The sequence below is a fragment of the Hippoglossus hippoglossus genome, chromosome 13 (genome assembly GCF_009819705.1).
Source record: "Hippoglossus hippoglossus isolate fHipHip1 chromosome 13, fHipHip1.pri, whole genome shotgun sequence".
In the NCBI taxonomy this organism is placed as follows: Eukaryota; Metazoa; Chordata; class Actinopteri; order Pleuronectiformes; family Pleuronectidae; genus Hippoglossus; species Hippoglossus hippoglossus.
The window spans coordinates 4,533,521-4,547,376 of record NC_047163.1 but is presented as its reverse complement, the minus strand read 5'-3'; the positions used below and the strand labels follow the sequence as shown (position 1 = coordinate 4,547,376).

The 13,856-nt window shown below is 42.2% G+C and overlaps 2 protein-coding genes across 3 annotated transcripts in view; both read left to right on the top strand.

The window, feature by feature from the left end:
* The first annotated feature begins 464 nt into the window (after positions 1 to 464).
* Positions 465 to 5,591, top strand: nars2 (asparaginyl-tRNA synthetase 2, mitochondrial). Its single transcript, XM_034604458.1, has 14 exons — positions 465 to 617; positions 2,348 to 2,457; positions 2,543 to 2,663; positions 2,753 to 2,893; positions 2,981 to 3,061; positions 3,140 to 3,234; positions 3,721 to 3,853; positions 4,022 to 4,120; positions 4,260 to 4,297; positions 4,394 to 4,460; positions 4,563 to 4,700; positions 4,799 to 4,896; positions 5,232 to 5,258; positions 5,354 to 5,591. Exons 1-14 carry the CDS (start codon positions 465 to 467, stop codon positions 5,496 to 5,498), a joined length of 1,446 nt encoding a protein of 481 aa, XP_034460349.1. The 3' UTR covers positions 5,499 to 5,591.
* Positions 5,592 to 6,611: 1,020 nt separating this feature from the next.
* Positions 6,612 to 13,856, top strand: part of gab2 (GRB2-associated binding protein 2) — a 35,082-nt gene continuing 27,837 nt past the window's right edge. Inside the window, exon 1 of one of the 2 annotated variants that reach the window (XM_034604457.1) lies at positions 6,612 to 7,141. In XM_034604457.1, coding sequence (XP_034460348.1) covers positions 7,070 to 7,141 — 72 coding nt within the window. In that variant the 5' untranslated portion in view covers positions 6,612 to 7,069. The remainder of the gene's footprint in view (positions 7,142 to 13,856) is intronic. The other variant, XM_034604456.1, reaches the window with a different exon arrangement.

Sequence of the window (13,856 nt, the reverse complement as noted above, 5' to 3'; positions counted from 1 at the left end):
ATAAATATTAAACTGCCATATTTTATATGGATATAAAAATCCATATTCTTAAATCAATGTGTAATATAGTTTTAAAATTCTCCTCTCAAACTGCATTTTCAAAATTTATTTATTTATTTATGAATTAATTCATGAACTTTTTTAAAATTCGGATTTTTTCAATCAAATTAATGTTAAATATATTATTTTATTGTAAATAGAACATTTTTACACTTTCCTTGACCCGTGTGAGCTTCCATAGTTCCTGCTGTGACAAACCGAAATCTGATTGGTTCATCCCCAACCATGTGACCGGATTGGCCCAATGGCGCAGGACCCAAACAGGAAGAGAAGTGACACAACGTGAAAGTCGCTGTAAATCTTTAAAAAACACCGTTAAACACGTGTTTATCTTCTTCACGCTGTCACCGCATGTTGAGGTTTTAGTGTTTGTTAAATGTCGGGACGAGCAGCGGAGTCTCACGATGTTTCAGGCCGCAGCTAAGACACTTTCTTCGGCTTCGACCTCTTCAGTTTCTCGGGGAATCTCGTCGAGTCTTCGACATTATTGTGAAAAGACGCTGCGAGTTTCTGAAGCTCTGACAGGAGCCGAGCTGGGGACTAATGTTAAAGTGAAGGTGACGTCTGCTGTTATTACGTGATGTTTTCTATCTGTCTGTCTGTCTGTCTGTCTGTCTGTCTGTCTAACTGTCTGTCTATATGTCTAACTGTCTATCTATCTATCTATCTATCTATCTGTCTGTCTGTCTGTCTATCTATCTATCTAACTGTCTGTCTGTCTGTATGTCTGTCTAACTGTCTGTCTATATGTCTAACTGTCTATCTATCTATCTATCTATCTATCTATCTGTCTATCTATCTATCTAACTGTCTGTCTGTCTGTATGTCTAACTGTCTATCTATCTATCTATCTGTCTATCTATCTATCTAACTGTCTGTCTGTCTATATGTCTAACTGTCTATCTATCTAACTGTCTATCTGTCTGTCTGTCTGTCTGTCTATCTATCTATCTATCTGTCTATCTATCTATCTAACTGTCTGTCTGTCTGTATGTCTGTCTGTCTGTCTGTCTGTCTAACTGTCTGTCTGTCTGTCTGTCTAACTGTCTATCTGTTTATCTGTCTATCTAACTGTCTGTCTGTCTGTTTAACTGTCTATCTAACTGTCTATCTAACTGTTTATCTGTCTATTTGTCTATTTGCCTATTTGTCTATATGTCTATCTAACTGTCTATCTATCTAACTATCTGTCTGTCTAACTGTCTGTCTGTCTGTCTGTCTGTCTAACTGTCTGTCTGTCTGTCTGTCTGCCTATCTAACTGTCTATCTGTCCATCTTTCTAACTGTCTGTCTGTCTGTCTGTCTAACTGTCTATCTGTCCATCTTTCTAACTGTCTGTCTGTCTGTCTGTCTAACTGTCTATCTGTCCATCTTTCCATCTGTCTAACTGTCTATCTGTCTATCGGTCGATCTAACTGTCTGTCTGTCTGTCTGTCTGTCTAACTGTCTATCTGTCCATCTTTCTAACTGTCTGTCTGTCTGTCTGTCTAACTGTCTATCTGTCCATCTTTCCATCTGTCTAACTGTCTATCTGTCTATCGGTCGATCTAACTGTCTGTCTGTCTGTCTGTCTGTCTGTCTGTCTAACTGTCTATCTGTTTATCTGTCTATCTAACTGTCTGTCTGTCTGTCTAACTGTCTATCTAACTGTTTATCTGTCTATTTGTCTATTTGCCTATTTGTCTATATGTCTATCTAACTGTCTATCTATCTAACTATCTGTCTGTCTAACTGTCTGTCTGTCTGTCTGTCTGTCTAACTGTCTGTCTGTCTGTCTGTCTGTCTGTCTGCCTATCTAACTGTCTATCTGTCCATCTTTCTAACTGTCTGTCTGTCTGTCTGTCTAACTGTCTATCTGTCCATCTTTCCATCTGTCTAACTGTCTATCTGTCTATCGGTCGATCTAACTGTCTGTCTGTCTGTCTAACTGTCTGTCTGTCTATCTAACTGTCTATCTATTGCAAATCACATTAATTTAAATAGCTTCATGTCCTGTGAACCACTGACCAATGCTGACTTGTTCTATTACCAGTTTCTAACACCGGCTCAGAGTCACAAGACTTTGAAGCTATTACAAGTGTTTTTTAAAAGAAATATTAATTGTGATAATGTGACAGCAAACAAAGAGACTTTTAAAACTCAACAGCCAGGAAACACTCCCTTTGTCAGCAGTGACCAAACTATGTACATGTAACTCACATTTTATTGATTGAGAAAGAATGAGAAGAATTTGTAAAGAAGAAGATATTTCTGTATTAAGTTTTTTTTTTTAATATCTCTGTTGTAGGGGTGGGTTCGTTCTGTCAGACCCCAGAAGACAAATCTCTTTCTCCATGTGAATGATGGCAGCTCTTTGCAGTCATTGCAGGTCGTCGCAGGCTCAGAGCTGAATGATCCGTAAGCATTTGTTTCTACACACATGAAGGATGCACATATCACGTATGTCACATATCTGACTGTCTGTAATTCCCCTCATATAAAGGTCGTTGACATTTGGCAGCGCTGTTGAAGTCACAGGGATTCTTAAGAAAAGTCCACGTCAAAAACAGCCGTTTGAACTGGAGGCAGAGAGAATCCACGTGGTTGGAAAATGTAATCCACTGGTAAGGAAACTAATTTCCTCTAACAACCCACATGCAAACTCGCTTCAGCAGCATATTCAGTAACTTAATACTGTTGCTTTCTCTTTCAGGATTTCCCCTTTAAAATCAAAGACAGACACAGCCTCGAGTATATTCGTCAGTTTCCTCATCTCAGGTGTAGAACAAATGCCTTCAGCTCCCTGTTGAGAATACGAAGTGAGGCCACTGCAGCAATTCACTCATATTTCAAGGTCAGTGGAAGAGAAGAGATCGGTGGAATTAGTTATTAGCCAAATGCAGAACGTGAGAGTTTTTCTACTTCTTTATTTTTGTTTCAGGAAAATGGCTTCGTGCAAATTCACACTCCAATCATCACCTCAAATGACTGCGAGGGGGCAGGAGAGCTCTTTCAGGTTGAGGTGAGAATTAAAGATAAAGTTTAAGTTGCTGCAAAACGCAACGGAAAAGGATTCATGATACTGTTTGAATCTTCACAGCCATCGGGCCCCGAGCACGAGGAAGGTGAGAACTACTTCTCCGTCCCGGCCTTCCTGACCGTGTCCGGTCAGCTTCACTTGGAAGTGATGTCAGGGTGAGATTAAGTATAATAAATGTATTTACTAGTGATAATCGGCACAGCTTTTATTTTATGTTCTGCCCATACACTGTTTATAAAGATGGACTAAATGTACAAAAGTGAAGCCGAGTTATTTGGATCATCTCCTAGTGGCTGCCTGCAGTATAGTATAGTAAAGCACCAGCTAATATCTTGGTTTTTTCGTCAAAGTACACATCAAATACATGTTTTTTAAAAATCGTTTCTATCCTTGTAGATAGTGGATCGTAAAAACAGGGTAAAACGGACTCACTATTGTATTGAGTGTATCCACACAAAGATCACTACTGAACAGACGCTGGCACCAAACGATATTTAAAGTACAAGATGGCAGCGTTCCGGGAACCAGGACATTTTTTACTTCATCCATCTTTATGTGCAGTCTTTGGTTCTTCCTCAGAGACGCATGCACACACACTGGAGTGCCTCCGTAATTATGCCTTGTCACTCTTACTCTTGCAGAGCTTTTTCTAGAGTGTACACATTTGGGCCAACGTTTCGTGCAGAGAACTCCCAGAGCAGGCGCCATCTGGCCGAGTTCTACATGGTGGAGGCGGAGGTCTCCTTCACACAGTCCTTGGAGGATCTCACCAAGGTACAGCATGTCATTGGCCTCAAATACAGTTTTGCTCTGATATGGATTAGAGTAGCACAAAGAGGTTTTTTTTGTTTTTTCTACACACAGCTTTTGTGACTTTTGAAGCTGCCCTTGTGCACAGTTGCCCAGTAGAGCTTTAATTATTAAACTGGGTCCACTCCTTAGGTCATGGAGGACATGTTCAGGTCGGCCACGGAGCATGTGTTGGCTCGCTGTGCAGAGGATGTGGATTTGTTTCACAAGCATGTGACTCCCGGACACAGGGTGAGTGCCGGCGCTGAAGGACGCTTATTTAACTCGGGGCACATAACCCGGCTCCTCGTACCAACCAGCTCCAACATCACCTGATTTCATTATCGTCTCCACTTACATTGTTTTTCCTGTTGCATCCATGCAATCAAAGGGCACAGTAGAGGCCATGATGAAGAGGAGGTTCCCTGTGTAAGTCTCGAGTTTTCTAAACAGGCCACAGAAAAGAAATCAGAATAAAGAGAAATGCTAAAAGGACTTGAATTAATGACACCATCTCAATTTCAGGATGACCTACAGTGAGGCTATAGACATCCTGAACAGCAGCTCTCAGACATTTGTCTTCCCCACAACCGTGAGTGCTGATCCTTATATTTTCTCCTTTCGCCTCCTTCTATCTGTGTGTTTGCTACCGACGCTCTCACTCCACACTGACCTTAGCGCTTCTCTTCTGCAGTGGGGATGTGACCTTCAGACGGAACACGAGAAGTACCTGGTGAAACATTGCGGCAACACTCCGGTCTTTGTCACTGATTATCCGTACGATCTTAAGCCGTTTTATGCAAGAGACAACCTGGACGGTCCCAAGCACACAGTGAGACATTGTTAAAAAACACTGCTCAGTTATTTCCTTGTAATGTCGCTGCTGTTTTGCATATCTGAGGTTACAGGGAGTGTTGTGTGTGTTTGCAGGCGGCCGCAGTGGACCTCCTTGTGCCAGGGGTGGGGGAGCTGTGTGGGGGCTCGCTGAGAGAGGAGCGGCTGGATCTGCTGAGCGCTCGGCTGGAAGCGTAAGAACGCATTTATCAGCCCGTGCTATTATATATCTGGAATACGGTTTGTGCTTAGGTGCCTTAAATTAATTCAGATCAAGCATAACCCTCAGAGTGGCATTCTGGGCAAGCTACTGCATTGTAGTGTATTTAAATGTTGCAGTGGCTGGTTAAAGTAAAAATGGTTTCTACACAACCATCCAACAACACAGTGTTAAACAACACACACACATAGACACAACAATCTTTTCCCCAGGCAGAGAATTTTTTGTCAGAAAGCATGTTTTTATCAATATTTGATCAAATTTCCAAAATTCTGTCCAAGCCTTCTTCTTCTTCTTCTTCTTTTCCAGGGTTGGTTTAGAAGAAACCTACAGCTGGTAAAAAACTTGTACTAATATTGACATGAACAGAATTTTAAAAGCATCATCCCAACAGACCAGCAGAGTTCTAATGATATTTTATTTATTTGCAGGTATCTGGATTTGAGGCGTTTTGGCTCGGTTCCTCACGGCGGCTTCGGGCTCGGGTTTGATCGATTTTTACAAAGTATCCTCGGTGTCGACAACATAAAAGACGTGATTCCTTTCCCTAGATTTTCCCATTCCTGTCCTCTATAAAACTATAAAACTACTGTTTCAGCCTAGTAAATACTTTGTGTGTAAAGTCTGTTTTTGTGGTAAACGTTGAAAAATATGATATTTAACGTTGTACATTTTTGAGGTAATTTGTGTGTCAATATGAAAATATACCTGCATATGTTGTATGAATTAAGAGATATCGTTATTTGAAATTGGGCTGAAAAATTTGTAGAAAAAAGTAATGAGTTTTTGTGTCGAATTGTGTTAATATAACTTATTATAAAGTTGTTTTTTTAAAGTTGGTCCAACATTTTTTCTCTTTTCACATAATCTAATTCAATTTAAAGCTCCTCTGTTTATGTCTTGAACCAAATAATCTCTGATAATGAATACTGTTCATCTACTGATGTTTTCATGTCTTTTTCAAGAGTTTCGTCACATCAAGATGGTTTCAAGATGAAAATGTGCAGATCAGTCGATCTCTATAATTATTATGATGAAAGTCAAATTCTTATTTCTTTTGTGTTTAAAGACTGATTTTTGCTCCTTAGTGAAGGTTCTGGTTTTAAACTCTTCTTCATGAGCAGAAAATGGCAAAACATTTTACAAATCTGAGGAATAACATTAAACTTGATTATTACACCTCAACATCATGCTCGTACAATGGATAAGCAATCGATTGATTCATGTATATTGAACTTTTGTCATATTGCTTTTGATGAAAGCCATATTGTTATCGTTCTATCACAAAGCCCTAAATTCTTTTACCTTTTCAACTTCCATATTTTATATAGTTTTCAGAGCAACTGTCAGGTCCTTTCCACCAGATGGTGCTTTCCCCCCCCTTGTGCCTACAGTTGAAAACACATGACCCCTTTACTCAGTCCAGCTGTTGACTATTGATTTAATACTAATTTACAAACAACAGGAGGAGAAAAAAATGAATAAATACCGTCTGTTAATTATGGTTGATGTAATTGATTGTAGGATTTGGCACAAGCCTCCAGCGCCGTGTTGGATTTAATCATTCGAAATCTGATCGGTGTCAGTGTTTGGAAAAAATGAAACAGAATCACGTCAACAGCAGTTCTGTGTCGATGCGGACGAACAGCAGCCTCAGAATCCACCGACCCCCCCCTTATTCAAACTCTCGGAGCTACTTGTCTGTGACGCGCACTTCTCCATCCTGTTCATCCAAGCGGCCCATCCCTCTTTCTTTGCACCGTGGGCGTGGTGTGAGTTGGGAAAACAAACTGCAGACACCCTGTGATACTTCCTCACCCTGCATCAGTTGAGTTGGCCCCTGGCTCCTCGTCAGCTGGCCGTGCGTAATTCTCCAAGCGTCTCCTGGCGGGGGCTTTTACGCGCGGTACCACCAGGAGCGTCCCCGGGTTTCTACATCTCCCACCGGCACCACGCGATTGTTTCCTTTCTCTTTTTTTCATCTGTGAGTGTGAAATCAAATGGGGGGAGCAGGCTGCACCAGAGGGAGCCGGACGCCGACAGCAGCAGCACTTTGAACGGGCTCGAACCTCCGGGAGGAGCCGACATGTACTGAGTGACGCACGGCGGTTTGCAGCGCAAGAGGAAACGGCAGATTGTGAGAAAACATGAGCGGCGGGGAGATCATCTTCCAGGGCTGGCTGAGGAAGTCACCGCCGGAGAAAAAGCTGCGGAGATATGTGAGTGAATGTGCACTTTCGCTTTGTTTGTTTACGAGTGTGTGTGTGGTGCGAGAGGGCTGGAGGTGTGACCCGGTCTGTCTGAGGGTGTCATGATGTTCAAAGTCCAGATGTGGCAGGTGCATCCCACTCACATCTGGACCTCCGCTCTTTTTTAAAGGAGGAAACTTCACATTTTGCTCCATCACCAAATAACAGCCTGGATCCTGATACTATAGATTGTTTTTAAATTAAAAAAAAATGCAGTTTGCCACATTTCACCCACTTGTAGGGGGGGGTCCTATGTTCCCCAGGTCCTCCTCCAACATGGAGGTAAGCCTGTGTAATACCCAGCAGCTGCCTATCATTTTGCTCTCAGACACACTCAAACTGCCATTTTTTGCTTTATCCGATCAACATGAGGTAACGTCTAATCAAAGCACTGCTCGGTGTGACCAGTTTGCCAACGTCCCAAACAATAGTGATAACTGCAGCAGCACTTGAGTGCCTTGGATAAAGCTCCACACACACATTTAAGCCAAAGCTGCTCCTCTCCCCGGGTGCCGGGCAGCCTGCAAATCAGATAATAGGATTTATGGAGGCAGATACAACCATGAGACAATCTCCTGTAAATACAGCTGTCCACTGTTTATGCGTGGTGTTGCATTACCAGACCTCTCCATGTTCCTACTAGCTCACTTTGCCATGATGTCACCTCTTGTGTGTTTCATCTGGAAATCCATCCTTGAATGTCTTCAACACACACACACACACACACCTCGCCTCACTCTCTCCACCCCCACCCCCCACCCCTGCTTTTGTCCTGTCATTTCCTCATTGTCTTCCACTTAAAGCTGGTTAATGTTTACATAGAGAGACCACCGTGGTCAGTATGGAACAGCAGCTGCAGCGGTGCAGGGGGGAAAAACTTGCTTTTGTTCATAGCACTACTGTATAAACAACAGGAGAGAGAGAGAGACACCATCTGACCGGGCATAATGGAGCTATAACATAATGGCCTTCCTCAGGCAAGAGAGCAGGGAGCAGCCTCCCAGCTCTTCTCAACCTGCTTCTCACCCTGAGCAATAACCTATAAACAACCACACACACACACACACACACACATACACACTCATGAAAACAGTGTCATGAGATGGAGTGTCCAGAACAGGCCGACTTGTGAATGCGATAATCGGTCCATCTGAAATTCCTTCCACTTAAAGTCAGGCTGTCGGACAATCGGGGCCATTTACTCGGCAGATTTGCTGTCATCTGACATAGTTGACGTCCTGATGCAGACGGATATTTTCAGATACTATACTCTCACATACCCGCAGACATTCCAGCCCGAAGGTGTACCGTGTTCCTCAATAAACACGGCTGCGAGTTTTGATCGGTCATTACGTTGGAATGAGCTGACGAGGGTGGAAGGTGCACATGGTTGTGGAGCCGCAACAACAGTCCTTGGCTGTTTCAGGAGATTATTTGCAACAATGAAAAGCTGTTTTTTTAATCCTTAACAACACATTCTCAATAGTCAATATTCCACCGCCTCCTAACATGAAGTCTTTCCCGAGCCAGTTAATCAGTAGTTGTATCATTATACTCCTTCCACTGTGGGTTGTCTGAACATGTGGCACGTTGCTGCTCGGGTTGAACGTGTAGTGGAACCCGGGGTTAGGAGAGAGTGAAAACTGGTACTACCACCGCAGCCCTGCCATGCAAATCATATGCAAAGTCAGGGAGGACAAACACATGTGACAGTTGAAGCTGGGACGCAGCAGCTGGTGACGACAGGAGACGACATGTTCACGCTCTATAGTAACAAGCACCACTAGTCCCGGTTACATGTTTTCTGTTTACAAATGCGATTAACTTGAGTGACTCACTTTTTCTGCATCGGCTCAACCACATGATGAACATAAACTTTCTGTGCCTCCCCCCACCTTCTCCCCTTCCCTCCCTCCCTCCCTCCCACCCACCCACTCACTCAGCCAACCCCTGAACATGTGATAGCACCACTATGTGTGTAGCCTCGCTGCAGCTCCCCGAGGAAAACAGTCGCGCAGCTAAAGTGAATCACTCGGCTGGAGTTTGGTTCTTTTCCTCGCGGGGGCTGATCGAGGCTCCAGAGGTGGGCCTGTGTTGTAAGAGTAGGTGGGAGGGGTCTAGCGTGGCTGCTGTTTTTTTTTAACAATGTCCAGAATAAGCAGAGGGAACATGAAAACAACTGACTAATCCAGCACTCACCCAGAGCCTCTTGTGCAGATCTGTTAAAGTTGTTTTACTCATCACTCATCATCCGTCAGGGGTCAGAACACATGCCTCCTCCTGTCTGCTGCATCAACTACAGCCTGATCAATTGGCCAATATTGTTTTTATCACACATCGTGAAGGTTGTTGGTCCATTTAATGTGGAGATGAGAAGTTTTACTGTGTTTTATTACCCACCGACAAGGAGGTCGTGTTTTTGTCCGTATGTGAAACTTGGTGGAAGGATGCATGGGGGTCAGGAGATTCACTTTTGTTGGGGATCAAAATCAGGGAGCAGAGGGCGTTTGTTTCAACATTTCTGTTGATTTCCCAGTGAATAATTTACGGATCTTGTTGAAAGACAAATCAGGCATGTTTAGAAGGCTGATATCTATGAGTGTTTGCACTTTGCTGCAGATCCAGAGAGAAAACACAGATTTAAATGTGGTGTCATGGGGTTGTTGGGCCCTTGGCGGAGCTGTGTGCCATCTGAGTGCCATTCTAGTTGTTTCTGTTCACCTGTTCAAGGGCAGGAGATGACATGGAAATTAGAAATTTGGTGCAAAGTGTTTGACACTTGAGTTTTAAAGGTTCAGTGTGTAGAATGTAGTGACATCTAGTGGTGAAGTTGCATGTTACAGCTGAACACCACTCGCCTCACCCTCCCCTTCCAAACATGACAGAGAACCTGTGGCAGCCTTCAGTTCGTCATAAAAACTCAAAAGGTTTTAGTTTGTCCAGTTTGGGCTACTGTAAAAAAAACATGGCGGCGACATAGAGAGGACCCGCTCCCGATGTAAATATAAAGTATTTAAATATAAAGGGCTCATTCTAGGGTTAAAGAAAACAACAATATGTTCAATTTAGATGAAACACACTAATGAAAACATCACTAGGATTATTTTATCTTCAATTTCTCCCAATAGATCCTTTTAACACACAAAGGAACTAGAACTTAAAGTTAAGTTGTAACCTATAAGGAAACCTGGGTGAGGAAACTGTGCCAGTTACACCTCTGTGTGGCTTCCAGTGTTGATAAATGCTTAATTATAAGTCTTCTGCGTGAGTCATGCACGTATGAACGCACGTCATGAATCATACATGCGACGTGTCACACTGTAAACAATTGAATGGCTTTACTTCAGATCGGGATCAGGCTACTGTTGGCTTGTAACCCTCCCATTTGTCCGACGTTGTATCTGACATAACAAACGTGTCTGTTCACATACAGTAGAGCTTTGCCACATTCCAGACAGATCATATCGGCAAGGTGATAGCTGCTTTTCCATCTCGCCCCTGCGAGTGGAGGAGAGGAGTTTTTTAAAGCAGGCATAGCAGCAGCCGCCTGTGTCCCACTGTCAGCTGCCGGGTCCGCTGTTGTTTTGCAGAGGGGCTTTGGGAAGTCCTTGCCCTCGGAGGTCAACTGAGAACGCCTCCCAGTTCCTGCTTTGACAGACACCCGGCGCTCAGACACTCATTTTCCTTGTTCCACTTTATCAGTGGAGCCTCATAGCGGCCTTTTCCCCAGTAGCTACAAAACGGGGGGGGGGGGGTGTTTATGTGACGGCAGTATCAACGTCAGATTAGTTTACTATCGTTAGACGTGTGCACTCAAAGGGAATCTTGTGATCGACTTGAGGCTGCAGCCTGCGATGATCGTCACTGTTGATTAACTCTTAATTTCACTCTGATTTAATGGATTCTTCTTTACAGTAAATGTGTCAGAAAATAATATATAAAAAAATATCCTGTTTTTACCTTAAAGCTTCATTTCTGTAAATCCAAATTCTAAAATGTGTGATAAATGTACCCAGACCAACTTCTCAGTTTTCTTGTCAGAGCAGCACCAACGGTCTTTTTGACGTTGATAACACGCTAAAGCGTAAAAGTCACAGTTGTTTGTCACACGATCAGTCTTCCGTCCGTCCTCTCACGTTCACTGGGAACGTCCCATGGTGGCCTCGTCTGAACCTTTGTCACAATATCCTGTCCTTTGCCATGAACTCTGCCTTCGCCGGTGTGTTTTCTGTCCACAACTTAATTATTGCACCAATAGCAGATGCCAGACTTCCTCTGGATGGTACCTACAGGAAGTGTGGTGACTGAGTTCCCCTGACAGGGAAAGGAATTAAATTGGTCTGTGAGTATATAAATGTATTTCCATCTATCAAGACTCTATCAGCTGAGCTTAAAATAGTGTTGTTCACAAGGAAATTAGATCCCATTGATTTTTCTTTTGGTTTTATGCCTCCGCGCCGTGCAGGGACAGCCGCTGCCTGAGGCATCATGTTTTCGGGTTGTCTGTCTGGGCGTCTGCACATCTGTACGTCCATCCATCCCATTCTCCATGTCTCTAGAACACCTTGACGGAATATCTTACAAATATCAAACGTTCACTTTGAGTTCGAGGAGGAACTGATCAGAGTTTGGTGGTCAAACCTGACGTCTGTCCCATTCTCATTAACATGAATACATCAAGAACACCTTGAGGGAATTTCATCACAACAGGCAACGACAACCAGTTGTGAAGGAGGGAAGAGTGAAGGACGAACTTGTTTGTGGTCAACAGGATAAAATCAAGTGATGACATCTCTCAGTCTAAAAGGTCAAAGTCAACGTCACTGTGACGTCACACTGTTATTTTCTGACTTATAAAACCAGAACTGAAGGATGAGTATTCTTCATGTTTGGTCAGATTCTGAAAAGGTTAAACTTATCATGGGTTTCCACCTAGAAAATGTTCCATCAGGAAGAACATGTGAGTTCAGCTGCCGTGTCTCAGTCTGTAGCTTCTTTGTTGAAACATCCATATTTGAAGAATTGTTTGTTATCATATCTACAACTGTGTTTTATCAGAATCACCGCTATTGACCGAGTTGATGAACACATACTGACACAGATACGGGGGCTGATACCAATATTAGAATAAAACATTTCCAATACAGATATATCGGTTGATATATAGGGGCTTGTTATTTAAACTGTATTATAAATATCTATAAATAATAAGAGAACACAATTACAACAAAATATATAGAACTTAAAGTAAGAAAATAAACAAATCTTTTTACGTAAAATACAAACATAAATGTTCATCTTTTCTACATTGATTATTCCGTAGAATAAAGGTCTTCATAGTTTTCAACACTGATACTGATATGTCTTTAAAAGGCACATAGCAGCTCATAGTACTTCAAATATATATATAAGATTAATAGGATCATAAAATACATAAGTAGATAAAGATTATACTACGTAAAATTAATTTTTTCTGCTGATCCAGATAGATGTCAGTTAAGGAAAAACTATATTGTACTCAGAGATAATCAAAGAGAATCTACACGCTGTGGATTGTTGTTAGTTTGTCTATAACAGCAAAATAAAATGGCCACTGATGACAGATGCAGTATTGTCTGGTCGTGTTTTCTGTTTTGTCCATGAAGGAAATATAGTTTCTGCAGTGCTGATTATATCCAAACATGGAATCACGTACAGGAATCATCCAACTTGTCATATGACTGTCGCTGGATCGTCCCTCTGACGCAAATGGGCTCTGTCATGATGACGTGTGTCAGTGGAAAAGCCTTTTAGGCTTGGCAGCAATTATAAAGACATGTAACAAGTAAAAGCAAAAAAAAAAAACTTAAATGTCAGTTGTGACATCTGAGGAATTAGGGGATGTACCTGCTTTTGATCCTGTGTGTGGCAACCCGAGAAGGTTCACCGACAACTATCACATTTTCTTTTATGGCATTTATTTGCCCAGGGATGGTTGACTGAGCTCACTCGCTCCTTTTGACCGACACCCTTCGTTACGCGGAAAACACCTGAGCACCGCTGTTTGACCACGATCAGCTCGGACGCAGCGAGACGGGGAGAGACGGTTACTCTCTCTCTCTCTCTCTCTCTCTCTCTCTCTCTCTCTCTCTCTCTCTCTCTCCTTCCAGGTCATTTCAACTCAAAATGACCACTAAAGGATTTGAATTGTCCACTATTGTTTTCTAATAAAAATTCAGATAAACATACTTTAATCAAGTGAATGAAACACTGCAGATTACAACACAAGACATAAATGTAGGTTGTAATAACCGTAACACGACAGGAAGAATTTGTTATTGCCTCAGTACAGTTTATTTGAAGGTCATGATATTTATACATGTCCTCAGAGGCAGTAGCTTACACTCAAGTTTAATTTGTCAATGGAAAGTGTTGGTCGGGAAGAACAAATCTAAAACAAATGTGAAATCCAGAGGTATTGCACATAGGATGTAACATTGATGTTCATGCAAGTAAACAAACAGTACAAGCAGATCTGCAGAGAATATTTAAATTGAATTATGAATTAATTAATGATCATTTCCTTCCTCCCTTCCTTCCTTCCTGGAACATGTGATTTTTTTTTTCTTTTACTTACATGAACATAAAAATACATTTCTGTGTCATATACAGTGTTCTACATTTTAGTGGAAGTTGACTTTAACTG